Source organism: Acanthopagrus latus, chromosome 1 (assembly GCF_904848185.1).
Source record: "Acanthopagrus latus isolate v.2019 chromosome 1, fAcaLat1.1, whole genome shotgun sequence".
In the NCBI taxonomy this organism is placed as follows: Eukaryota; Metazoa; Chordata; class Actinopteri; order Spariformes; family Sparidae; genus Acanthopagrus; species Acanthopagrus latus.
In genome coordinates this window covers 27167079-27194065 of record NC_051039.1, presented here as the reverse complement: position 1 = coordinate 27194065, position 26987 = coordinate 27167079, and the positions used below count along the sequence as shown (strand labels likewise).

Here is a 26987-nt window from a genome sequence, read left to right as displayed (position 1 = left end):
CAGTCAAAATAATGTGAAATTCGTCAGAGTGGAGTGCTGCACAGGCGAGGAAATTGGTCTCTAGTAAGAAGCTCAAAGCCAATGTTTTACACTTCAATCTGACTTACCTCTTAGCTTTCATGTGACAAGAAGACAGAAATATGAGCAACTGTTTTCTTGCTTCTGGTCTGTATGCTCAGCTAAGCTAACTGGCTGCTGGTTTCAGCTGCATGTTTACAGCACAAACATTAACCTCATCTTGGCAAGAAAGCAGGGAAGCATACCCTTCCTTCAAGGTCTGAAACTTCGGTCTGCTCCCCAACGTTGCCGAGAACCCAGTCCTGATCTCTTTCACTTTTCAACTCTGACCAAATGGCAGACCATTTATGTCAGGGTTGTTCAGAGATGCTCTTCGGTCGAGTTTCAGTGTCTTGCTCACGGACACTTCAGCAGGATGGATGCTTGCTGACGTGTGCTTAAACCAGTGTCCTTGAGATGAACGACAGACTTTCTGACATCCTGCCTGTTTTCCGCCTTGATTTGCCTTAAATTCTTTGTAAATCTTACACTGAAACGACTTACATTGTAATTAAATTTAAAAAATGTATATCATAAAAGTTAGACACAGATTTTAGCAAGCCATTGAAGTCATGTCATTACAGTTTCACTTTTCTGTGGATGAAATGATGTTCATGGGGCATGTAGTCATACCGCAGCTTGTTTGGATACTACATCCAACAAGCAAGTGAACAAAGCTGAAGAAAACGGTCTGAGCTTTTTCCTCTCAGTCTCTCTTACCCGTTTTCTTTTCATTATTTCAATCCCTAAAAATAAATTAATTCATTTAGGTTACCAAAGAAGTTTCCAATAAGTCTCCACAGTTTTTGCAGTTATTTCCAGAGCACAGCTTTAGAGTGTTGTCGGTTACTAAGGTCCAATCTTGGGGGCCTGGACACACCAAACCGACATCAAAGAGCTAGAGGTGACAGAGGCTGGCTGCCTCACATTTTGGCCAAAATGTAACACTTGAACACACCGTAAAGACTACAGCTGATGGCCAACCAACTTGTTAATTCTGCATCTGTGTGAAAGAAAATACCTCTCATAACCACCAGGTAAATATAGTCTGTAATTATCATTCAGAAAGCAGGAAGACATTGGACTGTTGTTATGATAAGGCAGTGTTTTTTGACACAATAGTGCTACTATAGCCACTTCTCATCAAGATTGTGTCTGATAAAAAGTTTCAGATGGCACTAGCGAAGGGGTTGAGGTGAAAAAGAAACCTCACAGAACGGGTAAAATCATAGATAAAACAGTGTCAGACAGAAGGGGTTTTCCCTTTCTTTGTTTGTTTCTCTGCTCGTGCACTGATTCCTTAGCTGAACAGCCATTCAGAGTGATATCCATCGCCCACTAACCCTGCCGCCTCTACTTGCTCAGTTGGCCATAAAGCCACTGACGAGGCTTAGCTACTGCAACCACATGGGTCACACTGCAACAACAAGAGCCACGGACACACACCAACAGTGCCGACATAGGCTGACCATAGGCTTGATGCATCAGGGCCCTTAAAGTCACATGTTCGAGACCCTACAATTAAACAGCACCTTTTACTGGCAGGGAAGGTGGATGCGTGCCAGAGCATTTTGCAACAACCCATCAACACCACTCACACACAGCCACACACACACATTTACTTATTAAAGACCTGTTTGATTTAATTGGCTCATTTCACAGTCTAGTGGGCCAGACCAGGAACAAGTGCACACACACATTCACGAGCATGGTACTACATGAAGGAAACCAAATTGAATTTGGACAGTTCTGGCCGATATCTGTGTGTTCGTGCTACCTGTATCTGATGATCTGACTGTAGTCACTGTGCCACCAGTTTAGTGCACCATCACCTGATTGCTCAGTTTGTGATAATGGGATCAGGATTTATGTGTTAAATAGTTCTGCTGCGCTGGACTTGTAACAACTTTGTGAGTTGTTGAGTTAAGAGAGGTCTTATAAACTTTGTGAAAGGCTGTCTATGAAAAACTGCAATTATTTGGGCCTTATTGTTAATTCAGCAAATGTTGTACATGAATATATTTCTTCATTTGTGTGAAGAAACATTTCCATACGCACCAGTGATATACATCTTTATATGCTTATAAAATGGGGGAAAAGTGAAGTGAGATACGATCACAGGAGGTAACTTGAGACACGTGGAGCGGCATGTTACTGCAAGATGTGAAATGATGGACTTAGATCGGATCACTCAGGACGGATGTTAATACCGGGTCTGAATTCCGTATGTGTCACATGGCCACTGACTGTCCCCTGCAGTCAGTAACGAGAAACAAGTGAGGAGATAATGTTGCATCAATGGAAAATGGATGGATAGAATCGAGGATGGTGAGGAAAAAGGGCTGCATGGCATGGACTTATTATAATGCAAAGAGGATGTGGTTGGGATGTGACTTTTGATCGGGTTTAAGACACCTTCTGGGATAAATCTCAGGAGGGATACATTATGTTCTGTGATCCTATGGACAGAAGGTTTCTGTATTTGAGAGGCTTGTCTGCAAGACAACTTCACATTTAATTTGTAGCATGAGAAAAAATCCCCATGACTGTCTTGACATGGACATGTTCTTATAATATCGAGACTCTTGTGTTGAATTCGATATGATGCTCAACCTTTAAAGAGAGGGAGTAAGTGAGCGAGAGGAGGAGGAGGAGGAAGGAGGAGGATGCAGCGCACAAAGCACCAGAGCAGCAGGTTGCTATAACAACAGCACCTTAGTGGTTCCATCTCTCCTCTCCCTCCCTCTCCCTCTCTGATCACCCTCTCATCGTTTGCTCCCCGCTGTCATTTGGCGCGCTATGCCTCTCCATCAAGCCACCTCCCTCCCTTGCCCAGCCTCCCTCTTCTCTCGCTCACCGTCTCTCCTCCTCTTCATCTTCATGTCCTGGTAGCTCCTCACACTCAGAGGAAAAAGACCTTCTGCCTGACAAATAAATCCCTTCTTCCTCCCTGTGTGTGTGCGTGTGCGTGTGTGTGTGTGTGTGTGTGCGTGTGCGTGTGTGTGTGCAGGTGTGTGTGTGTGTGTGTGTGTCTCCTACTTTTGTCTCTCTGTATCTTTGTCATTGTCTCTCTCTCTCTGTCTGTTGTGGGAGCCGACAGAGGAGCAGTCAGCAGGTGTTTATGTCAAAGAATACAGAGAAAGACGCAGGAGGGGGAAACAAGCACCGCTCTCTTCCCTTTTCTCTCTCCTGTCTTTGCTCTTTTACATCCTCTCGTCCTTTTTTTTTTTTTTTTTTTTAACACCGATGCTCTTTTCCCTCTGCTCTCACTAAGCACTCCAGCTTGATTAAACTACTTCAAAATTCTTTGTCTCTGACTCTCCATATCTCCTTCTCTTCGCTCGGTTCTGATTCTTTCTCCGACACATGCAAACACTCTCTATTCAGGTGTGTTTTATTGCCGTGATTGCTGAATGAATGAAAATATTGTCGGTTCCCCATGCATGCCAGGTACATTACTGTAATTCAGTGGAGTAATTAGGTTGCTAATTGTGCTCAAATAAAACAAATGATTAATTAACTGCAGTTAATATGAAGTATTTTGTTCTGGCTCACAGTTTTGTCATTCATCCTGTCAACGCTCCCTCAGGCTGCGCCGTGCTGACTCATACAGTACTGAGCAGACAGAACCACAGTCCGTCTTTCTCTTTCTGTCTGGATGTAGTTTTCTTTTTCATTGTTTCTGCTTCTACATTCAGGATTTTATCAATAAGGATTAAGTGGTTATGTGTGTGTGTGTGTTTGTCTGTGGGAGGGTGCTACAGTTCACACCACCTGGATAATTATGGGAGTTTTTATAGGTGGGCTTTGAAAGGCGAGTCTGTTATTATCAACGTGAGTCACTGGCATTTAGGGAAAGCCTGTCACACATACACACACATATGCATGCACAAACACACAAACACCCAGACTCACACAAAAACCAACCCGCGTGCAGGAGACCTGAATTATTTAAACCCATTGATTGCAGGACCACACACGCAAACACCCCGACTTGATGAAGCCGTGTCGTGACAGTGGAGATGTGTGTTTTCCAGTGTTTTTCTCAGTTGTTCCTCTAATGGCTACACCAGCAGAAGAGTTCAAGTCATAAAAACACACACACACACACACACACACACACACACACACACTGTAGTTTTGGCTGTCAATACTAATAGTGTTTATCATGCCATAAAGATAATTAGGCTGACTGTCAATCATCGTGGAGAACAGAGGGGGAAGCCAACCTGACAGCCCCACCCCACACAGACACACACGTACGCATACACATTCACACATCAGTAGACCAAGAAAGTCAAAAAAGGATGATTTGTGTGTTCTGTGTTGTGGTGTGTGTGTTTTTTGTGGTGTGTGTGTGTGTGTGTGTGTGTGTGTGTGTGCGCGTGCGTGCACGTCTGGCAGCTTGAGTGGGTCCACCTCAGGGTCAGAATACAATCTGAATATATTTTGTCTCTTGTTCCATCTGAATAACAAAGACCTAAGCGTGCATTCGCACACATACATGTATCAATGGTTGTTCCTTTGTGTGTGAGCGTGTGTGTGTGTTTGACTCTTTCACATGTGACAGTTGAGAGTGTGGATTGTACAAAATATTTCACTGCGTCTCGGCTCCTTTCTTCACAGAAGACTGTTTGAAATGTAGATCTGCAGAATGCTCGTACTGTATGTAACCTGCAAAGTGCTCCAATCAGTGTGTGGGGCTATACATTTGCATGGGTGTGTGTGTGTAGTGACTGAGAAGAATGAATTTCCAGCGTAAGAAGGATTCAGTCAGATAGTACCAATACAGTGTATTTTTTCAGAAGGTCATTCCATGTATTTCTTTTCACTTTTTTTCACGTAAATTTACATTATACATTTTCTTTTAGAGAGCATTACATCCACCTTTTTTCAAGTATCCTTGAGTTTTGCCTATGGAGCTTTTAATCAGATGTCCTTTAGTAACTCAGCTGCTTTTGAAATATTTAAAGCTGGATTTCTTTCAGAAATATTATTAATTAAACAGCATCAATTAAGCATTAAATTAACAGCCTAATCTGCTTTCAAATGCTCTTCTTTGATAGCCCCTTAAGAATAGTCTCTCACTTGATCTGGGTTTAATGTAGAAAAAAAGCAAAGACACAGTAGTACTGTAGTATACTTTAAGTATAACATCCATTCTCACAAACCTTAAATGCTATCCTATACCACTCATTTAAACACTACAATCATCTTTTTGTAGGATTCCCAAATTCCACTCAGATTTGGGTCGGAGCGCACAATCTTCACCCTGGGAACCTTTTATAAATGAGGTCCCTGCCTCCCATCCGTCATTTTAATAGCATCTACCATTCCTCTGCCAACTTCATTAAGGTCTGAAATTAACAGGAGTTAGGAGTAAAATTGAGATTGAGAGTATATTAAATTGCTCACTCAATATACAACTAAGCATTTGTGATCCGTCGCACCAACATTTTACTGATGCACCGAGTCTCTGAAGTGCTGCTACTGCTGCTCAAAACTCCATTTAAGGGCTTGTAGAGATGTAGTCAGGATCCTGTCCAAACCCTCTTAACACCACAGATTCTAAATGACATATTTTTTGGTACATTTCTTTGCCAACTTAGCTGTAAATACTTCATAGTTCCAGCCAAGCGTTGGTTCAAGTATAGGCCATGTATCATCAGTTGAACAGAATTGTTAACTTACTGTGAGGCCAGCCCTCTGCTGACAATTATATATGAGTTTTCTAAATTCTCTGTTGTCATGTCGGCACTACAATGTGAGATATCTGTATTTAGTGTCCATTTATGAGTGTTATTGAAAACCACATTTTTGGTGAAAGAAAACACCTGCTCAGTGCAGAGATAAGGCCAAACTGGAGAGAATTTAAATCTCTCATTATGGAATGGTCTTTCTGTGCTCTTGGTCTCTTGTGTCTACGTCTCAGTTTTTGTTAGCTGTCCCCTCATACCTCCTCTCCTCTCCAGTCCAGGTCTATGATAGTGATTACCTTAACCGCCAGCCAGCATTCGTTAGCACCCTGTCGTTATCTCGTCTGTGCCATGACAGAGGCAGTAACGCTGTTAAGTTAAGCGGACTGTGCAGACGCTGTCAATAGTAAGGCTAAGAATGGGGTGTAGATTTAGATGGGGCAGCTCATCCACCCATTGGCTGATGCTTACAATGGGTAGAATAGAACAAGCGGTTCTTTTGATCTTTCCTTCCTGAACAAAACCTTGAGTCCAGCCTGCTGGGCTGCGAGTCTTCTCATTGCTCTGCTCCATGTTTACAACTTCAAGCACTTCTGCACACGTGCATGTTTTATCTATGTCAGAGCTCATAATATGATCATCATTTCAGTCACATTGAATCTGTTCTGAAAGTACAATTGATTTGTCTTGGTGATTTTCAGCTCACCTCCAGCATTCTTAGGATATTGTTTGGATTTGCGTAGAGAGGAAGCAGCCATATTGATTTGGTCTCATTTTGTTTCCATTTTTAGCACCCTGGATACCACAGAAAAGTTTTCATATTGCTAACAAGTCCTGTCTCTGGTGCTCCTCCAGACCTAATCAAATTTCTTTTTCCTGTTTGTTACAGCTCCAGGAGACTGTGAAGAGGAAACTGGACAGTGCACGATCGCCACTCAATGGAGAACAGAACGGCATCTGTGATGGAGGCAGCTACTCACCAACCACCAAACGGGTACGGAAGGATGGCTCAGGTGGTCTGGATTCGCTAACTGGTCTCCCTAACAACAACAATAACAACAATGTTCCACCCATCTCTCCACTGCATCACCAAATGGACATTAAGCCCATACTTGGTGGGCCCAACACTTCCACAGGAAACAACACTACAAACAGTAATGGCAACCATGTAGGCCAGGCATCAGATGAGCTGGGGAAGAACGGTGGCAGCCATCTATCGGACATGAAGCTGAACGGTGCCCTGCCGGACCTGGAGGACAGCTTCAGCCTGCTCAAAGACCTGAAACAGGAGCCACTTGATGACGGAGGCGGGATGGAGTCCTCTGATCCCCAGTCTCTGTCCAATCAGAACAAACTGTTCTCGGACATCAACCTCAATGACCAGGAGTGGCAGGAGCTGATCGATGAGCTGGCCAACACTGTGCCAGAGGACGATATGCATGACCTCTTCAATGAGGACTTTGAGGACAAGAAAGAGGCAGAGTTTGGCAGGCCAGCAAACAATCAGACACCGGGCCCACAGGAAGCAGGGGGGAATACGACGGCACCTGGAGGGGGGGCGGCACCTGTGGCAGCCCTGCCTCCTCCTCCTCAGCCTCCACAGGGAGGCCCACAGGTTCCCATGGGTTCACCACAGGTCAGTACTGAGAGGGTTAACATAACATGGCAGGGGTATTTAACCCTCACCTGTTGTGACCAGCCTAGGTGATTGAGTGACATATTGATACTTGTCTGATGTTTCCTCTGAAGGCAGAATTACAGCACATCTGTAGTGTGTAACTTTAAATGGAGCACAAATTGAAATTGCTTTCAGTTGTAACAGACACCACTCACATGTCATAAAACTGTATAATCTGCATTCACAGTGCCGTGTTTGACACTTTTCAGTGCAAGGATTCAATACAATGAGTAGAAACTGCTTTTGAAAAGTTTTTCAACATTTGTAATTTCTTGTTTAGAAATTACATTTTAAAATCATTAATTATATGAATTAATACATTTACATGGTCATTCAGAAAAAAAAATTGCAGGCTGTTTCAGGGTTATAATACAGTTTTATAAGCCATCTGTGAGGTGTTGTGGTCAGAGACAGATGGCTTACAGCCAGACTACAACAGTGCTTTTATTTTTGAACTTTGACTTTTTTATGACTTTTATGGACATTGTAATGGCTTTATTTTGTGATCCAATATTACTCACCAATTCCAGAGATTGAACTCAGGGGCAGACTGGTAACCCGGCTCTCTCCAAGGCTCACAGATACACCCATCAACTAATCCAAAGCTGTATGATTAACAAAATGTAGCTCATTTGTTTAATGTGTATCAAAAAATTTATAAAAGGGGAACAAGTTGAGAGTTAAGGGAGAGTCACATGTTGTGATCATTTCTTAATGACATACAGTTATCATCCATCCAGTGCTCCTGTGCAGAGTCACTGGCTGTGTTGCCAGACACAGGTAACGTGATGAGCAGAGGTTTTGGTAAAGGTCTCTCTACAGAATGAAGGCTACCAAACCTTCTTTGAAGTAACTCTCTCTAAAACCACAAACTGTCATTTTTACTTTGCTGTTTATGTACCGACTAAACAAACAAAAGACAAAGTGTAAATTGGAAAGTTTTAGAGGTCTTAACATGCATTGAACTTCCAGGCTAGCTGTTTACCATGTTTCCAGACTTTCTTTTGAGCTAAGTTCTCTCCTCTCCTCTTGATTTTTGTGTTAAACTATTTATTCAAGAGTGGGATTGTTTTTGTGTTTGGACTCTTCTCAGGTCCGACCATCATCGTCAGGCCCTCAGTTTGCCACCACTGCCAATGGAACGCCTCCACAGCAACCTTTGCAGCAGTCTCCAGCCGTTGCCATGGCATCAGGTTCCCCATTGCACAACTGTGTGGCTCGCTCCCCTCAGACCCCAACCCAGGCTCAGACGCAAGCAGTCTCTAGGCCTGGGAATGGATACATGATGAACCCAGGCCCAGGGGTCAGTCAGGCGGGCACAGGACCCGGAGCGGCTGGGGTTCCCCCTGGAGGTCAGCCTGTTGGGCCAGTGACGCCTGAACTCTCTCCAGCAGAGCAGCTAAAAGCAATGGCTCAGCAACGTGCTAAACTGCTTCAGCAGAAGCAGCAGCAGCAACAAGCAGCTAACTGGTCTCCTGCAGGTGCTCCAACTAGTCCCTACAACTCTGGTCCCTTTAACCAAGACAAACCCAACAGCCCCATGATGTACCCACCACAAGCCTTTAACACACCACAGGGCCCTCTAGTGGCTGGGATGGCCCCTAACAATGGGCCTAAAGCCCCCATGAACAACTACCTCCCTCACAACCACATGGGCATGATGGGCCAGCAGCAGCCAAACAGCATCAACCAGAACGCCCTGTCCAAACAACAGCAGCAACAGCAGCAACAAACAGCAGCCATGTTGTCCTACAACAACACCAAACCGCTGAGTCACTTTAGCGGCAGTGGGGTTGATCACATAGGCCAGAGGATGACTCCACCCATGGGAGGGAACAATCAGGTGAAGAACCCCATGATGCCTCCTTACATGGGTGGTGGTGGAGGCGGCGGCCAGGGCGCAGGGCCAGGGCAGACCCAGGGGCCAATCCCAGGACAGACAGCCCACCTGAGTGAGGAGCAGAAGAGGATGTTGCTGATGAAGCAGAAGGTGTTGAATCAGAACATGCCCTACAGCACCATGCAGCCTCATGGACAGGTAAGAGAACTGTCTGATGCTCCCAAGTAATAATTTTGGCAACATTGTGTTGCATTGAATTGGCGCAGTTCATGTGTAGTCAAGGGCGATGCCTTTTCAGGTGGTCTAGGAGGGAGGTTTCCTTCAACTGCAGTTGGTCTGGAGTTTGAGTCTTTCTTCATGGGTCATGAGTCGCTCTTCAGATGAAAACAAAGTGTAGAGATGAGTGTAGATGAGTGCCATTTTTTAGGCTGGTGGTGTTATAGAACACTCAACCCATGACCTTGGGAGGAGAGTGAAACGCCCTCCAATTTTATCTTGTCAATCCATGAGTAGCTTTATGAAAGCTGGCTGTCCACTTGAGGTTTCCGATAAAATATTCTTGGTACTCCATCTTGCACAGAGAATGGCCAATACCATTCAGAAATAAAAATACAACCTTATTTAAACAGTTGCCCGGAACGGATTACATAAAACAGATTTCTGTTTTTAAAACCTTCCAGAGGTGCAGCCAGGGAAGGTAAAATGGCGGTAGTTGCCCCAGCAACAAGCCAGGGCTGGGAATAGGCATAGGAAAATGGCCTGTCGAGAGTGTATTGATGCCTCTGCAACACTAGCAGCACTGATAGCCTCCCCCACTCCTCCTTCCCCAGACACACAAGAGCATGCACTCACACACCACGCCAAACACCAAAGCTAAACGGCTCCTTAGCTCATATCCCCAATCTGTCACAGCTGACTGATGGCTGAGATTGGACCACTAAGCCAAGCTAGCTGCTGTCATTACCGAAAGCCCACCTCGGGCAGTTTGTTTCCCGAGCACAGGGACCAGCACAACCCACTCTGAACGCTCCAGTGGTTTAGCCAGGTGTCAGGTGTCCTTAATAATCCACCGTACGGAGGACATTAAGGAAGTGTGGGTGAACTATACTTTAACAAATAAACACCTACACAAGTGAAAGCTCACACTTCTCATGGTGTTGCTCATTATCCCAGGGCCTTTGTATTGTTGTCAATAGAAAGAGTGTGTGCTGGTATGTGCATGCTTGTTGATGATGCACTTGTCGATGCTGTCTCCCTCTACCTTTATCTCTCTGTCTCTCTCACTCTGCCTCCCTTGTGTTCACGATATGGCTACAGTCAGTCACCTCCTCCTCCTCCTCCTCCCCTCTGGTGATCTCTGCGTCTTCTGTCCTGCTCCTCCTCCTCCTCCTCCTCCTCCTTCCTCCCCCAATCCTCCCTCTCTCTTTCTCCCTCTGCCAGAGACACTCAGCACCAATAAAGGAGCAGATTTATTAATATGGGGCCTTTGTGGCTGCTGCCTGGAGGGCTGTGTGTTTGTGTGTGTAAGAGAGTGAGTGCGAGTCCGTGCACATGTATGTTTGTGTGTGTTTCATAGATTTGGGGGGGTGGGGGGGAGGGGGAGGAGAGATTTATTTGACTGAGCAGAGGAGAATTGGAGACAGGGAAGAGAGAGAAGAGGGATGTGCAGAGAAGAAAAAGAACGACTTAAAGGAGAAAGGCAAATGCAGAAAGAGGGAGATTTATTGTAGAGTGAGGATGGAGCATATTAAAAAGAAAGTCAAGGGCCTGAAATGGGAGAAAAAAGTGAGCAATGCAGACTGGAATGTCTGAAATGCAAACTACTCACTGTTCTACATGCATCTAGCCCTATTGTACTGACTCTCTAATTAGCTTATTTTTAGTGAATAGCCACACAGGTCTCAAAAAACATTGGCAAATAAACTATAATAAATAAGTATTTGTCCGTAAGCCTCTTTCACATAAGTAGTTGAACGTTCAGGAACATTTCCTACATGGGATCATGTATGAACAGGAGCAGGAATCGATATTCAGGGAAATCTGTATTGTAAATTTCCCCCAAGACTGTGTAATAAATCAGAACAAATGGCTTTTTGGTGAAGGAAAGCAGCAACATTGTAGGGACAAGCTTGTAAAGGGTTATGTCCCTCTGACAAAAGACCAAGCATCCAAACCCAACACTCCACTGCTGACATATTTGAATCCACTTTCTTTCTAAATCTTTCTAATTGTGAATCCAATGTTATCACTGATTCCAGTAATCATTAAAAAAATTATAACTTGACTCACAAACCTTCTGACTGCTAAATACAATACAAGAACACTGCTACTGGACAAAAACATCTCCTTGGCTGCTTTGCTCCTGAAGAAGTCTTCTGCCATGTATACGTACATCCGGTGTGCCTTGTCTTCTTCTGTTGAGTTATACTGTGGTTGGCATCCATGAGTGTTGTATTACTGCCATCTGCTGGACTGTCCCATGCTCCATATATTCTGGCATTGCCATGGCATGTTTGCAAATTCAAAAGACAGAAATGTTCTTAAATATAGCTGCTGGGAATGTCAGCAGTTTACCTCCAAGAAAATTATTTACCTGTTATGCATGTTGGTCTATAGAATAATTTGCATGTATACACACACAGTCTGCTAATAGCTTTGCTAGCTAGCAGTCTGAGATTGAAAAAAAATCACCATGTTTGTGTCAAATGATTGAGTCCGGTATGCTTCTTATCAGCTTGGTAGTGGCCAAGACCTAGCCTAAATGTGGTATGCCATGATAGCTTGACTGACCCAGCACTTTGAGGGATTAGCTAAAAGTCAAGTAACCCAGGGTAGACAAGCTAACCTTCTTACAAACAAAGGCTACATCACAGCTACCTTACCTGTACTTCATCAGTGCTAACTGGGATTTGAAGTCCAGTGTGCTCCTCACTCAGAAACCTCTCTGTCCGGCACATGTCAGACAACCTCACCAAGAAGCTAGTGCAGTTGAGACATGGGGCCTCAGTGGCAAAGATTTGGATTTGGTATACAAGACAATGCCATAAAACACTGTTCCAGCTAATGCCGTTTTCCCTTTACATCTGCATTTCCATCACAACTGGGCTACCTGCTTGAAGGCTTGTCCAATCCAATTAACAATCTAAACAATGAAGATAAGTAGCACTTATGTAAGGTTAAGATTGAAAGGGGAAGTCTGTCAGTTTAACACACAAAAACTTGTTTACGTACTCGAAAACACTTAAAGACACTACAGTGGCACTGGAAGATCTTTGTCAAGTCAAAGAAATTAAGCCAGATGATGTCATAATGATGTCGTCAGGGTTCTCTGGACTTGGATACGACTCCCTTTTTAAACTGGGAGTGTGAAGTTTGAAAGATAATATAAGATAAAAACATGCTATCAAATAGATTCATTGGTAGTGTTTTTGGAACTTGATCCACACTGGGGACCAACAATCGAGATATCTCACTTTCTGCCATATTAATATTGACAATACATTTTTAAATCCATCTCTCATAAATCACCTAACTTTATTGAAGTGCAATACAAATTCTCTGGAGCAATCTTTTAATGGGAAAGGATTTTAACGCTGAAGTAACTTAATTAAAAGCACCGTCACAGAGGTGGGTCATATGAGATGTAATGCTATTGGCAATATTTGTCAGTCTGAAAGGAGGTCTTGGCAATCAGCTCCTTAATATGAAGAGTTTTCAGACCATCTGTGCCCAAATTGTAGGCGCATTAAAAAAAAAAAAAGGATAAAAAGCTGTAAAATCGGTCAGTATGTCAAGGTGAGAAATCTTATAAATGATGACAGCATATGCCAAATGCTGCAAACAAGGCAATGCTGCATTTACAAGCTAAAATGAACCAACAGGAAAACAGTAAAGCTAATTTTCCCCACATTAGATCTTTAATTGCTTGGTCTGGATGTGGTATTAGACAGACACTCCTTGAAATAAAAAAAAACAATTAAAAATTAAGTAAGCAGGCTTGGTTATGATTATTGCCTTTATATGAATTCAACAGTGTTGAATGCTGCAAAGCTAGCATTTGGCTAAGCAAACACTTGCAGTATTAGCAACAGCTAGCACACAGAGATCTAATGATTCAATAACATTTCCTACCTCAGCCAACCATATACTGGTTACTGTGTTTACAGAACACATTTAATCATGTCAGACTCTTTGTTGTTCAGTTCATAGGCAGAGCCTTGGCTGGACTATTCAGGCAAACCGATGTCTGCTAAATCTGTTGAATGGCAGTCAAAGCTCGGCTGGATAACCAAAGATTTATGTTTGTGTTTGTATGTATATTCCTTGTCAGTAATTTGTGCTGATGTTGTTATCCCCTGAGACTCTCTTGGTAATGGTGTTTGTGTTCGGGTGAAGTGATACTAGCTGTGTTTGGATTCTATTTTCTTTGTCTGCATTAGCGCATGTGTACATTAGCCTTTGGCTTTGTGTGTGTGTGTGTCGTCTCACAGGTGGTGCTTATACGTCGCCGTCTCTGGGCTCCGTCCTGTGTGTGTGTGTGTGTGTGTGTGTGTGTGTGTGTGTGTGTGTGTGTGTGTGTGTGTGTGTGTGTGTGTGTGTGTGTGTGTGTGTCTAGGCTAATCCAGTTAGCAGCTGCTCGGGGAAACTTCAGCCTCGCTCCTCAAAAGCTCGTTAGTCAAGCTTTAATTGTTGCTCCCTCGCTTTGCATATCGCCATGACGCTAATTTATGCCCGTTGTCGCGGTTACCGTCGCCACGGTGGTGGATGTCTCAGTGGAAGCAGCAAGTGGGGGAGCAAAGGCGCGTGCGTGAGTCTGCCGAAGATGTTTGTGTGATTTGTCTGCGTGTGACGGATGATTTGGTCGCCTCGCTCTGTGTGTGTGTGTGTGTGTGAGAGAGAGAGAGAGTGTGAGACGGATGTGGCTTGTTGCACAAGCGCGCGTGCAGCTGTATGAAGCTAACAGCGCGGGGGCGGGTCTCCGGGGTTATCTGAGTGATGATTGGATGAGAATGGATTGACAGGTGTTGGCCTCAGAGGAGGGTTTTTGGTGCCATCCTGATAAATTGGGGCGGGAGGTTTGACTGTGCCTGTGTGTGGATGAGACCCGTGTGCATGGAAGGCAGCACGTGTGTGCTCGTGCATGCAGGTGATCATGGTGTCACACACCAACTGCAGTGCACCAAGGAGCAGATCCCAGTGCTAATAGCCCTGTGAGTCACGACACCAGCCCCCTCACACATGTACGTGCACACACACACACACACACACACCAAATAAATAGGCTTTGAAAAACACCCACAGGCCCCTCCTGTTTTCTACCTTCTCCGCCCCTCTCTCTCTCTCTCTCTCTCTCTCTCTCTCTCTCTCTCTCTCCAGAGGTAAAGCCCCTCTCATCATCCTCCCTGCTCTGTCTCATCCTTTTCTCCATACTCTCCCACTAAGAACCCTGACCTCCACAAGGTCTCAGAGGTGGCAGATTCCACTGACACACACATACAGAGCCAGTTTCCCACTGGGGGTCTCAAACGTGCTGAACCAGAACCTGACCAATCCACTGCACTGATATTTTTGTCTGATGTTTGCTTGTATACGATGGAGTTTGGAGCACGTGGGAAAATGTTTTCCAAAAGTTGGTATCAGTAAGTGACCGGGGCGTCTCATATCAAACATGGAAATCAAGCAATCTAATGATTTATGTGAATTCAAAACTCAGTCTAGCATTACAGTAGCATGTGCTTTGTGCTTCACATGGGACGGCTGTAAAACACCATGATTTTATAGTCATTAATAAATGACATGGTTATATAGATGTTAATTTTTTTTTTTTTATAATTATTATAATCTGTCTCAGCTTTACAATAACTAGCTGCTTTATGAATGGTTTATAAAGCATTCCATTGGTTTGTTAACAGTGAAATAAGTGTAAAATTAAGTTTGATTACCGTCCAGTATCAGCCAAGAGTTAATAAGGTTCTATATTTTTTGAGCTTTTGCTTTTGAGGATAGAAAAATTATGATAATTCATATATGTCACATAGCCTATTTTACAACAGTGTTACTTGCCTTGTTATTTTGTTGGGAATTATTCTCATAACAGGTATTAGTGGGGTCATTCATAGCTGAAAATAATGCATACCTATGTGTCACATTGCACCCTCAGTTGTTAAGGGAATCTGTAAGTGAGCCAATTGTTGCTGTAAGATGTATGAAACTGGTGAGATTTTCTGAACACATGATATTACACCAAACTTTGGAAGTAACATGAGGAAGTATTTTGAATTTGACAATATAGAGGGAGAATTTTGGAAAAAATATAGGTTGCTTGCTGCCTTTTGAAAATATGTTCAATATTTTATTTAAATTCAGATAATTGTTATTATTTGTTTTACAAGCTGCATCTCGTTTTTCCTCATAGAGATCAAAACTTCAATATGTTTGTGTTGTCATTTTGTCTGTTATAGTTGTTTCTGATACTGATTTAATTTCCACTTAGGCTTACCGAATGTAATGAATTTAGAAAATTAAGAGATTAATCTTACCCATTTATGTGATTTTTATAAATAATCAGTAATCGGTTTTCAAACAGAAATATTGACATCTGTATCAGCCACAACATTTTCTTTCTAGCTCTATTATGAATCACATAGTGAAGGATGGAGGGAAGGGGCAACAAGGGGAGTGAGAGAAAGAAAAAGAGAGAACCTGGGGACAGCACATCCTCAGAGCAAGTCATTTCTTTCTCTTTCCTCCATCTGTCCCCATGAGCAGGAGATATTACCTTCCCTCTCTTGCTCACGTACACACATTTTCTCTTCTGCTCACTCTGTCACCCCTCTCTCTCTCTCTTGCTCTCTCTCTCACTCAGTCACACACACACAAGTGAATACTGCTCACTCTCTCACTCTCCCATCTCTCTCTCTCTCCCAGGCACACATGTCAGGGCTTGAGCTGAGCTGCTCTCAGATCCTGTAGAGAGGCTCTGAAGATGGGGGGGGCAGGTTGTAAAGGGGTGTTTGGGTGGAGCGGAGAGGTGGAGGGGGCTGTTCTCTGGTGTGTATTTGCTCTCTCGCTGTCCCTCCTGAGATGCTTCCTGTTAAGACAAACACAAGACAAACAGCTCTCTCTTTGCTCCCACTGTCCATTTTTCATATCTATTCTCTTCACTCACTCTCCTAACCTCTACTCCTCGCCTTTCTTTTCCTTTCCTCCCATTTCTTTCCTTCTGTTCCTCTCCTTTCCTTGTGCCTTCTTTTATTTCCTATTTGTCTCCAAACATTTCCTTTCCTCTCCTTTCTTTCCTTTTGTTTCCCTTCTTATCCTGTTCCTTTCTTCTCCACCTCTCTCCTGCCCTCACATTCCCTTTTTCCCCCCTTCCCTTTTCTTTCCTAACATTTTCTCTCCTAACGTTCCTTCCCTTCCCTCCACACTCATCTTCCCTATCACAGCCACCTCCTTGCCTCCTTAACCACTCTTCCTCTCCTGTGCTTAGAGGGAGCTGTTAGTGCTAAGCTCCACTCCTCCTGATCAATAATATGTGTGTTTGTCTGTGTGTGTATGTATGTTTCTTGCTTGTGTATGTACTTAATATATAGAAATGTATGTATTTATATCTGGTTTCATGCTGGATACGTAGGGCTGAGCAGTGTATTGATATTATATCATTATTGTGATATGAGACTATATATCATCTTAGACCTTTGATATCATTATGTCTTTTCCTGGCTTTGGCTGGTGCATTACACTAAACTTGTATAATTCCTGAGCTCCTTGCTGCTTGTTCTACTTGTCCTAATACTTGATTTAACCCTCTTAGTTATTGTATTTTCTTTACTAATTATATTTTTCTAAAATGTTATTGTGTTAATATTTTGTGAAAGTAGCAATTGTCATCCCTACACAATGTATGCAGTGTCGACATAAAGGTATTTGGCATTTTAAAGGGGATTTCACAATATTAAGATATAATTCATATCTCAATATAGCCTTACACTGTGTGATTACTTTTAAGGTCATATCGTTCCAGCTCCTCTGTGCATGTGTCTGATACAACAGTGTGTTTATACATATGAATGTATGATTCAAGAGTTTAAGTTATGTAAGATTGTATATGTGTGCCAGCTTGCATGATAGTGAGTGTATTATTCAAATGTGTCCAGATAAGAGTGGGCACATAAGTGTGTGTGTCTGTATTATAGAGGCATCGGCAGCAGCAGGAGGGAACACAATTCCCAGGGTCTCCTGACTCCCCACCCCACAACACACACACTCACACACCAACAAAGCTGTTTGGTTCGCTCCGACAGCGCCAGAGCAAACACACTGAGACAGACCATCTCCACCCATTCGACACGCCCTGGGGGTGTGAATACAGGGTTGGAGAGGAAATATCAATACTCACCTCCACCAACAGGCTGCTTTTTCAGAGGAATGTCACTAGATGGTGGAGTGTTTATTACCTGTGTGTGTGTGTGAGAGAGAGAGAGAGAAAGAGAGAGAGAGAGAGCAAGTCTTCTCTGATATTAACCTCATCTGCAATATTGACCCATAGGCCTCAGTGTGTGGGAGACCAGTCATGACATAGTGTGTCTGCAGGCACATGGTGTGTATTTGACTTTAAGTATGTGCATATGTAGAGGAGCAACTATAGCCAAGCATGAGTGTGTGTTCATGTGAGTTTGCGTATTTGCATGGGTGTGAGGGGGGGTAGATCATTCTTATGCTGTGTCTGTGGGCCAAAGGGAGGGAGGAAGGGAGATGCAGTCAGAAGGCTGCATACTAAACAGACTGCTGTCACCCCGCCAGCACCTCGCACACACACGCACACGCACACACACACACACACACACACACACACACACAAGCACACAGAAACATAAATGCATGCTTGGTTGCTCTACCTCTTATATACACACTCACAAACAGTCCACCACACACACACAGAGAGACACACGCACACTCTCCTCATGCCAGCTCAAACTTTGGCTGCCTTGCTCGGCTGCCGGTTGCCATGGCAACCATTGCCCACAGCACCTTGCAGCCCAAATCAATGGCAGCTCCAAGACGAGGGTAGGCAGGGGTTGTGTGTGTGTGTGTGTGTGTGCGCGCACACGTGTATGTGTGTGTGTGTGTGTGTGTGCGCACGTGCGACAGTCTGTCTCTGTCCAAATGTTCCAGGCTATAAGCAGGTTGTACTCGTGTAGAGTTTAGTGATAAATATGGCATAAGGCTCGGCTGCAGATTGCATTAGCAGCGCACTATCAATGTTGTACAAATTGGATATGAGCCTGGAATCAACAGAATCCAATTTTTTGGGACATGTTGAGAGAGATGGAAGGGAAAACAGTTGGCTATTAGAAAGATTGTGAGGTCAGTCCATTAATTTCGAGCAATAATGTGTTTGTCCCAACTTGCTAATCACCTTGTTTGTGTTGAGGACTCTAAATGTGGCCGCCGTGCCAAGTGACACACAAAGACAAACGCGAGGGACGACACAGATGTGACCCCGCCCTTGTCCCCAAAATGCACCCCATCCTCCCCATCTGCTCAGTCAGATGCTAAAACACCAACACACACACACACAAAAACATTGCCACTTACCATGAACACCACTCAACACTGTTTAGTGACATGCTCCAGCAGGTATACACACACACACGTGAACACACCCAACAAAAGCAACCAGTCTTGTTAAGTCATATGGTTCACCTACGTGTTTCTGTCTGACTGTCTGCATTCACATGCCATGCCAGCCCTTCCTCTCAACCCCCACCCCACCTCACCCATCCCACATGTCTGTCTCTCTTCCACTCCTCATCACTCCTCTGTGTGGGCTGAAAGATGGAGGGAGAGAACGGAGGAGGGGAAAAGCAGAACAGAGGAGGCAGACAGAGGGGGTGCAGGACAGAGGGAGGCGCGGTAAGGCTCTTTGAGGATTAGGTTGAGAATTTTGACTCTGTCTTACAGAGGAGAAAGGATGTGGGGGTGGTGGTGGTTGTGGTGGAGGGGGTAGATTGACTCCTTGGAGCAATTTACCTCAAACGGCTCCGACACAGCTAATCCGCTCTTAAAGGAGCCTAATCCAACAGTCTTGTACCTGATACTGAGAAAAAAGAGAAAGGAGAGTGGCAGAAGGAAGACAGGAAAACGGAGAGAAAAATTGGAAGGGGGGGGGGGGGGGTTATGTGTGTGTGTTTTATGTGTGTTAAACTGTGTGTATACTCCAAACATGTGGTCATTTCTTTCAATGAAAAAGCAATTGTCTATAGATTTCTGACATTGCACCAGGTTTTCAGGCATACTCATCCTTCTCCCCACAGTACTTGTCTACAATTCAACAGTGTCAGTCAGCGGCTGTCCTTAGGTGTGCTAATTTCTAGTTTACTTGCAAGTCATATTTGTGGCCGAACGTAACTTGGAAGGTTTGTTTGCCACAAAAATCAACAAGTCTTAAGCTGGCAATGAATATACTGGCATTTTCCCACAGCAGTGCTGCTAAAAAATTAATTGTCATGATGTCTGAGTTGAGAGCATGTGTAGTTTTGATCCAAAATGGAGCAATACCAGGGCAGTTGCTCATAATACCATTACTTTTCACTGATAACATCGTCCACATTAACAGTTTAAAAAAACAATAAAGTTGCTATTATGCTGTAGTGTAGTGTTACTTTGTTTACACAGTTTTGTACATTAATAGAAATACAACTCGATAGTATGAATGCCCTCCATCAAATCAAATCATATCAATTTTATTTATATATAGCCCAAAATCACAATCACATTGCCTCAATGGGCCATGAACGACTTCCTCTGTCCTTAGACCCTCGATTCAAGTGAGGAAAAACTTGCCATGTTGATGGGGAAAAAAAAAAAAAACTTTTCACAGGGTAAAGAAAAAACAATTTAAGTAATCAAATTGTCTAAATTGGTGAGTCACCAGTTTCGACTGTATAGTCAACTCTTGTTTCCCTGCATTTTATTTTGGGATGTGCCCCAACTGTAACCCTGAGAGATGTTATTATTACTGATGGTCTAAGTCAAGTGTAGATACAAAGAAGCTTCCCCACCAGTAACTCCCATATTAGCTTATTTGTCAAGTCTCACGTTTTACCTTTAAGGTTCATGTTTTATTGCCTCTGATTAGCTGATGTTGACATACAACCTTGTTAGCCTAATTGCTAATGGGAACATAGGTTCATTTTTTGGTTTATTTCAGAGATATATGAAATTTGTGCCATTGACTCCTGAGAAAGAGTTTTTTTCTTCTTTTCTTGTGGAGGAGATTGTACTGCTGTGGCAAAGGGGGTTAAATATAAGTTAATGGAGCAACACAGCTAATGAGCTACAAACACTCCCACCATTTTTGATGTAACAGCTCTCTGTTCACTCAAAAATGAATGTGTCAAAGTTAACCAAAGTTTAAGGGGAAGTAAAAAATTCACAGATTTATCTGTCGATACTTTGTATACATTGATACAGTTTAAAATGTTGTCCAATGAAGTGATGTTTGAATCAGCCTCTTGCATAAGGACAGATCGATGTCCCCCCCCCCCCAAAAAAATCATTTTGCAGTTATTGTGACAGATTTGGAGATACGAGTCACAGTTTTATGTGGAATAGTCGTTTTTGCATTTCATTTTCACTGACAAAAAATATGAAAATGATGACTGTATGATTTCTGTCAGTTAAACAAAACTCCACATAATATAATGCAATGGGTATAAACCGTGCAGTTAAATTTGGTTTGAGACCTTTAACACACCGAGATGGAGAGATAGAGACGAGGAAAGAGAGAAGAAGAGAGAGAGCTGGATGATTAAACGGTAGACCAGAAGGACCAAATGGGCTGAATGACATGGAGGAATGGTGAGTCATATGTTAGTGGGGCAATATGGCATGAAGAAGTGGGCTGCACTGGAAAAAGAGCTCTGTATGAGAACATGGGGGAAGACAGGCTCACGGACTGTGTGCTGTTGTAGGGCAGGGAAGAGGTGCAGGGTGGAGAGAGATGGAAAGTGATCACAGCATGAGAAAAATCACATGATGCTTGTACGAGAGAGAGAGGGAAAAGAGCAACACTGAGACAGAGAAAGTGAGAGTAACCTACATACAATTGTCCAAATAGTTATGAAGAGCGACAGCAGCGCAGGCGGAGAGCAGGAGGGATGGAGTAGTGATTGAAGAGATGGAGACGGAGGGAGCTCTGGTCTCTCATTAGGGCTCTGAGGCAGGCTGTGGATTCAGAGGCACACACACACTCAGAGAAAACACACATCAATGTGTGCACTCGCCTTATGTCTCCCCTTTTCCTCTCTTTTTAGAGATTTGTTTCATGGTGTGAGGAAGGATTGTCTGTTTCTAGTGTCTTTTTTTCCTGACTACTCCTTTTTCACCCAGGTAGTTTTCCCCTGCAGTATCTTGCTCTCCACCTCCTTTCCCCTCTTTTTTCTCTCTCCTCATGCTGTTTTCTCCCTCTGTCTTCCTCACTTTCTCCCCATCCCCCAGCTCCTCTCCTGTGTGCTGTGTATTTCAAAAAAAAAAAAATGAAGCCAAATAAACTTGAACCCCAAGAAGGTGATTGATGGTTGCGCAAAGCTCCTTCTCTCCATCTCTTTTCTTTTTCCCTCCATCTTTATTCCCACACTCCCTACCTTCCCTCTCCCTCTGGCACTGTGGCACTCATACATTCACACACACACACACACACACACACAAAAGGACAAACACACTGTTTGTATAGTTTGATTAATTATTTGGGTCTACTGGATGCAGCAGTGCTCATGTAAGTCATTTTTATACGTTGAAGTGTTTGTGATTAAGATGCACAATGACTTCAAATGTTTCTTATAATAAAAATCATGCTTGGTTGGTTAATGGTAACATTTACACATAAATACATTTGTTTTGCTAGTGTCTTTCACCCTTTGACTGTATGTAGTGTATAATGAAATTTGCAGAGCATAAATATAGCTCAACTGATTAAACAAAAACACACTGATCTCCAAATAAGAATATGCTTTTCAATGGCGGTGTAGGGCAGAAATGTTATTTTATTTATGTCTTCAGATATTATGGACAGATCTGTATGGCTTAAGTACAGGATTTACCCTCCCAGTTGTAAGCTGAAAATAAAAATGTGCTTCCTCTCTCTATTTGCAACCTTTACCACTAATGTACTGTAACATCTCCAGCTTCAAGATCAGATTCACCTGCTCCCAGCATGACCTCTGCCTTCTTATCAGAATAGTTCAGATCTGATAAGATGAACTTAAATGGATCTCTGAAGGGAAATAAGACTACTACAACAAACAGCACTGTAGTTTTTGAGGTTTAAGTTGGAAATCTGTTTAATGGTTTGTAGATAGTAAGATTTTTTATAAGGTAGATATACACAAGGTCTTTCTGTGCCTGATCACAATGCTTCTGGCAAATGTACACATTTCCCAAATAAATTCAGCTTGGCCTTAAAGCTGCATGTATTCTTTATCATTTCAATCTCACAGTAAAAGTTGCTAACTGTCACGTATACGTGTGACACTGTACTGTTCCATTTAGCAGCCGGCATGGCAGCTACGGTGGAGGGAGGCAGTGTTTTCAGGCTTTTCATGGGACACCTATCAGGGGTCCTGTTGTCTCATCTGTGATTATAAGACACAAAGAGGAATATGCAAGAAAGGGAATGCTGTCACTGGCATATTGTGTTACATTGAAGCAGGGCTCCAGACTAACTTTTTACTCTAGTTGCAGTGGTGCGCCTTTTTATTTATTTATTTATTTATTTATTTATTTACATTTAATTTCTTAGCAACTATGATTGCAAACAAGAATACATTTGTTCAGAGGTAACTGTCTACACACCCAGTTAGTGTTTGTCAAAAATATTTGTATATGCCAATTCTCTCAATTCCGGCATGCACACCAGTGCAACCAATGAAAATGTTGGTCGCACATGACAGAATTTTTGAGTGCATGTGCAACCACTGGTTTGACACCAACACAGAACACTCCCAAAAGAGCATGCTTTCTTTTCTTTTTTCTTCTAAAGCAGCCGTCGAATACAAAACAACAATTATATTTCTGAAGTAATAGTGACAGTGTGACCATTTACTCAATATATTCACAGACTCCTCTAAGAGAAACACACGTGAATGTGTGTGTGTGTGTGTGTGTGTGTGTGTGTGTGTGTGTGTGTGTGTGTGTGTGTTTGTTTTAGATCCCCCCCATCTGTTGTTTCAGTCTTCTGTCATTATTTCTCAAGCTTCCCAACAACCCATCCAATTGCACAAATAAACACACACACACACCCTTACCAGGAAAGATGCGCTGTCACACTAATTCCGGGACACATTCATACACACCCACACATTATAACTTTACACACACACACACACACACACAGCATTGAGGCAGCCCCAGCCAGCCAAAGATAATTCACTTTAGACACAGAGTTTCAATTTGGCGACACTGAGCGTCAGTCTCACATGCTTCATGTCACTCCGTGCGGCTCTTTGCAGCAGCAAAATCCAATTGCCTGGAATGTTATGTGTGTGTGTGTGTGTGTGTGTGTGTGTGTGTGTGTGTGTGTGTGTGTGTGTGTGTGTGTGTGTGTGTGTGTGTGTGTGTGATAGTGTGATAAATGTGGTTGAAGATGCTATTTTTATCTTGTTCTTTGCATATTTCAATGTGCTTGTTCCAAGTTTGTGTCTGACTATATGCACTCTTTGGAACTGTACTATAGATGTCAGGCTGCAGTAGCTGTGGGGTAATGGGTGGATGGCTGCAGCCTTATTAGCAGCTCCTGTTTAGTAGCTCTGGTTTCCTGGTTTATTTCATACACATCTATAAACAATAACACATGGTCACTGTGACATTTGGGTGCAGCAGTTTCACAACATTTGGTTTCAGTGACCCATGAAACCACATCTGACTGGACAAAAGTGACAACAGGAAGCCTCGTCCTGTGCACAGTGTCAGTTTCGTGTCTGGAATCCACTATTAGAAAACTACCATCTTCTCAACAACTTAACACTAACGTCAAGTAGGACTGCAATTAATGATTATTTTCACTTTCAATTAGTCTTCTCATCACTTTCTCAGTTAATTGATTAAATGTTTTAGAAATGTAGACATGTCAGTCTGCTCAGATATCTCCATTTTAAAGATAACTTTGGTCGACATTTAAACTAATGTGTGGGGAAATATTTGAGACATTCACAATTAGCTGTATTTTAACAGAAAAATAAAAACCCATATCCAAACTGCCTCTCACAATCCTTCTCTGAACCAGGCATTGCATTGAAGGAAATGTTTCCTTTTTCACTTGCACCACATTACTATGAATAGTTTTGTCTGTGGTTTGTGCGCATGTTTAAGGTAGAAGCCGTGAAGCTTTGACTTGATGCAGGTAAACAGTCACATGATTTCACTCCACCTGAGAGTAGCATTTACTCTGAACTGCTGCTATCCTCAAGACAACAACACCGTGATCTCACCTTCCCCATATATCCTCTGACCTTCTTCCCTCATCTACCAGCATTTTGTTGAAGGTAAGCACTAAAACACATTGTCATTCTTCTTATCCCTCCCTTTCACTGTACACCGCCCCCCCACCCCCAACACTTCTCCCCCTGACATCCCTCCCACTCTCCCTTATTGTAGTTTTTGCGCAAGAAGGCAGAAAATCTGCTTACCCTACACACAGGGATGTTTGCCAGTCTCACACAAAGTTCAAACTGCTGGGAAAGCACAGCTTTACCTGCGCCATCAACAGCAAACCTGTGTGTGTGTGTGTGTGTATGTGTGTGTGTATTAGTGCACGCACGATGGTGTATATTCTGTTTGTGCATGCATATTCTCTCCTGTGACTGTGTGTGTGTGTACAGTAAACAATGCCTGTACATGTTTGTGTATGTGTGTGGCTCTGCCTCTGTGTTTACAAGGACAGGTTTCTTCTGCCTTGAGGGCAAACACCTTCATGTGGGAACAAGACGATAGACTATTAACACCTTTTACTGAAGATCACATTTGTTAATTGACAGTTCAGCACAGTTAATTTCCTTTTGGAGCACAGCATGCCATTACATAAAGTCGTGCTAAGTCATCTCACGTGCTTCTTTTATTTTACATTGTTGAGTGCAATTGAGAACAAATCATGCTGGGTTGTAATGCAAAATAATAATTACCTCAAACACAGTATGAATGGAAATTGAGTGCACTTAGTGTGTGCATTTTTCTAAAGTTAAAATCTCCTTTTCAGAGAAGTGTTCTTTGTTTCAGTTTGCTTTGCATCTGTGTCTTCCATCAGGCAGTTTAAATCAGTACAGGTCTGGGATGGCACCAAAGCCTCATATCGCCTGAGAGACGATCAAGAGAAATAGAAAATACAAGAGTGCTATCCAGAAAAGTGACAAAATTGACCAACGACACCAGAATTTAGTGCCAAGCTTCCCAAAAATAACATCATTGTGTACTTGAGCAAATCCTCTCAGTATTGGTGATACTCTGTCAGTGTTAGCAGTGGGAATCATGCCCGCCAGCACATCGACGATGGCGAGCACCCCGGACAGCTCCCACATCCCTGGTGGTCCCGGTATCAGCACCTCGGACAGTGGCTGTGACAGACACCATGTTATAGATGACCCACCTGAGCTGAGGAAGAGCAGGGGGGTGATAAAGACCACAGGCTGATTTATTGATAGTAAACCTTCGTCACAGCTGAACATCCAGTTATCTTGGATCAGTAATGTGTTTGGTTCAGGGGTTGACTAATATAATTTTTGGGGGACTGATAAGGACACTGAATATCATTCATCTAATAGACTGACAACCTATATTTGGAAGAGATACAAATTTGCAGTATAAATAAAAATCTCAATGTCAAAATTTACTGATGTAATGTAACAAAGTACAACTTACTTATGTTGATGATTGATGCGATATAAGCATGAAATGGACACCTTCACCTTTATATTTTAAAAAATAATAGCATATAACCAGCCAGTACAGTATTTAGCTCTGCTTTTAAATAGTGAGGATTTCTGATGAGGATCAAAATCCTAGAGGAAGCAAAACACGTGCTGCCCCTCTGGTTGTCGGCAGAGACGCCAGGGTAGCTCTAAATCCAGAAAAGCTAAATACCTGCATTACATCCTTTAATACATGTCCGGTTATGTAGGCTAATCCACAGCAGCACCATCCGCTGTTATGGAGCCTGCTTCTGCTCAGCAGTATCCAGCTGGACGATAATAGACTACAGATCATGCTGACAGTATCATTCAGACGGCTATTTCTAGGCTTCAGAGGTTATATGTTTCTGTTTTGAGAGAGACAATACACACACACACAAACACACGCACACTCAGAGGAAAAAAAGTGTGCCACCATCAGTCTTCAGTAACTGTTTTGACACCTTGGCTCTTGGCTGACTGCTATTTTGCATCACACACAAGGGCATTTGGGTCTCTTTTGGCCCGTTTTGGACACCGTCACGTCACAGAATTACACACACACACACACACACACCCTTCCATGCATGTATCACAATGTCATCCTTAAAGACCTGAAATAGAAATGTTGCAGTAGCAGCTGCTGTCCAGGTGTCACATGGTTAGAGAACACACAAGCAAAGACAGGTAGATGCCAGATATGCTTTAACATCATTAAGCTTCATTTCCCACAGTATGTACAGACCAGTAACCAGAATATATTGCAAAACTAAGAA

General features: G+C 43.0%; 1 protein-coding gene across 1 annotated transcript in view; it reads left to right on the top strand.

The window, feature by feature from the left end:
• The window catches only part of maml3 (mastermind-like transcriptional coactivator 3), a 102923-nt gene that overhangs the window by 44308 nt on the left and 31628 nt on the right, over positions 1-26987 (top strand). Inside the window, exons 2-3 of the mRNA XM_037098667.1 lie at positions 6643-7389; positions 8525-9469. Coding sequence (XP_036954562.1) covers positions 6643-7389; positions 8525-9469 — 1692 coding nt within the window. The remainder of the gene's footprint in view (positions 1-6642; positions 7390-8524; positions 9470-26987) is intronic.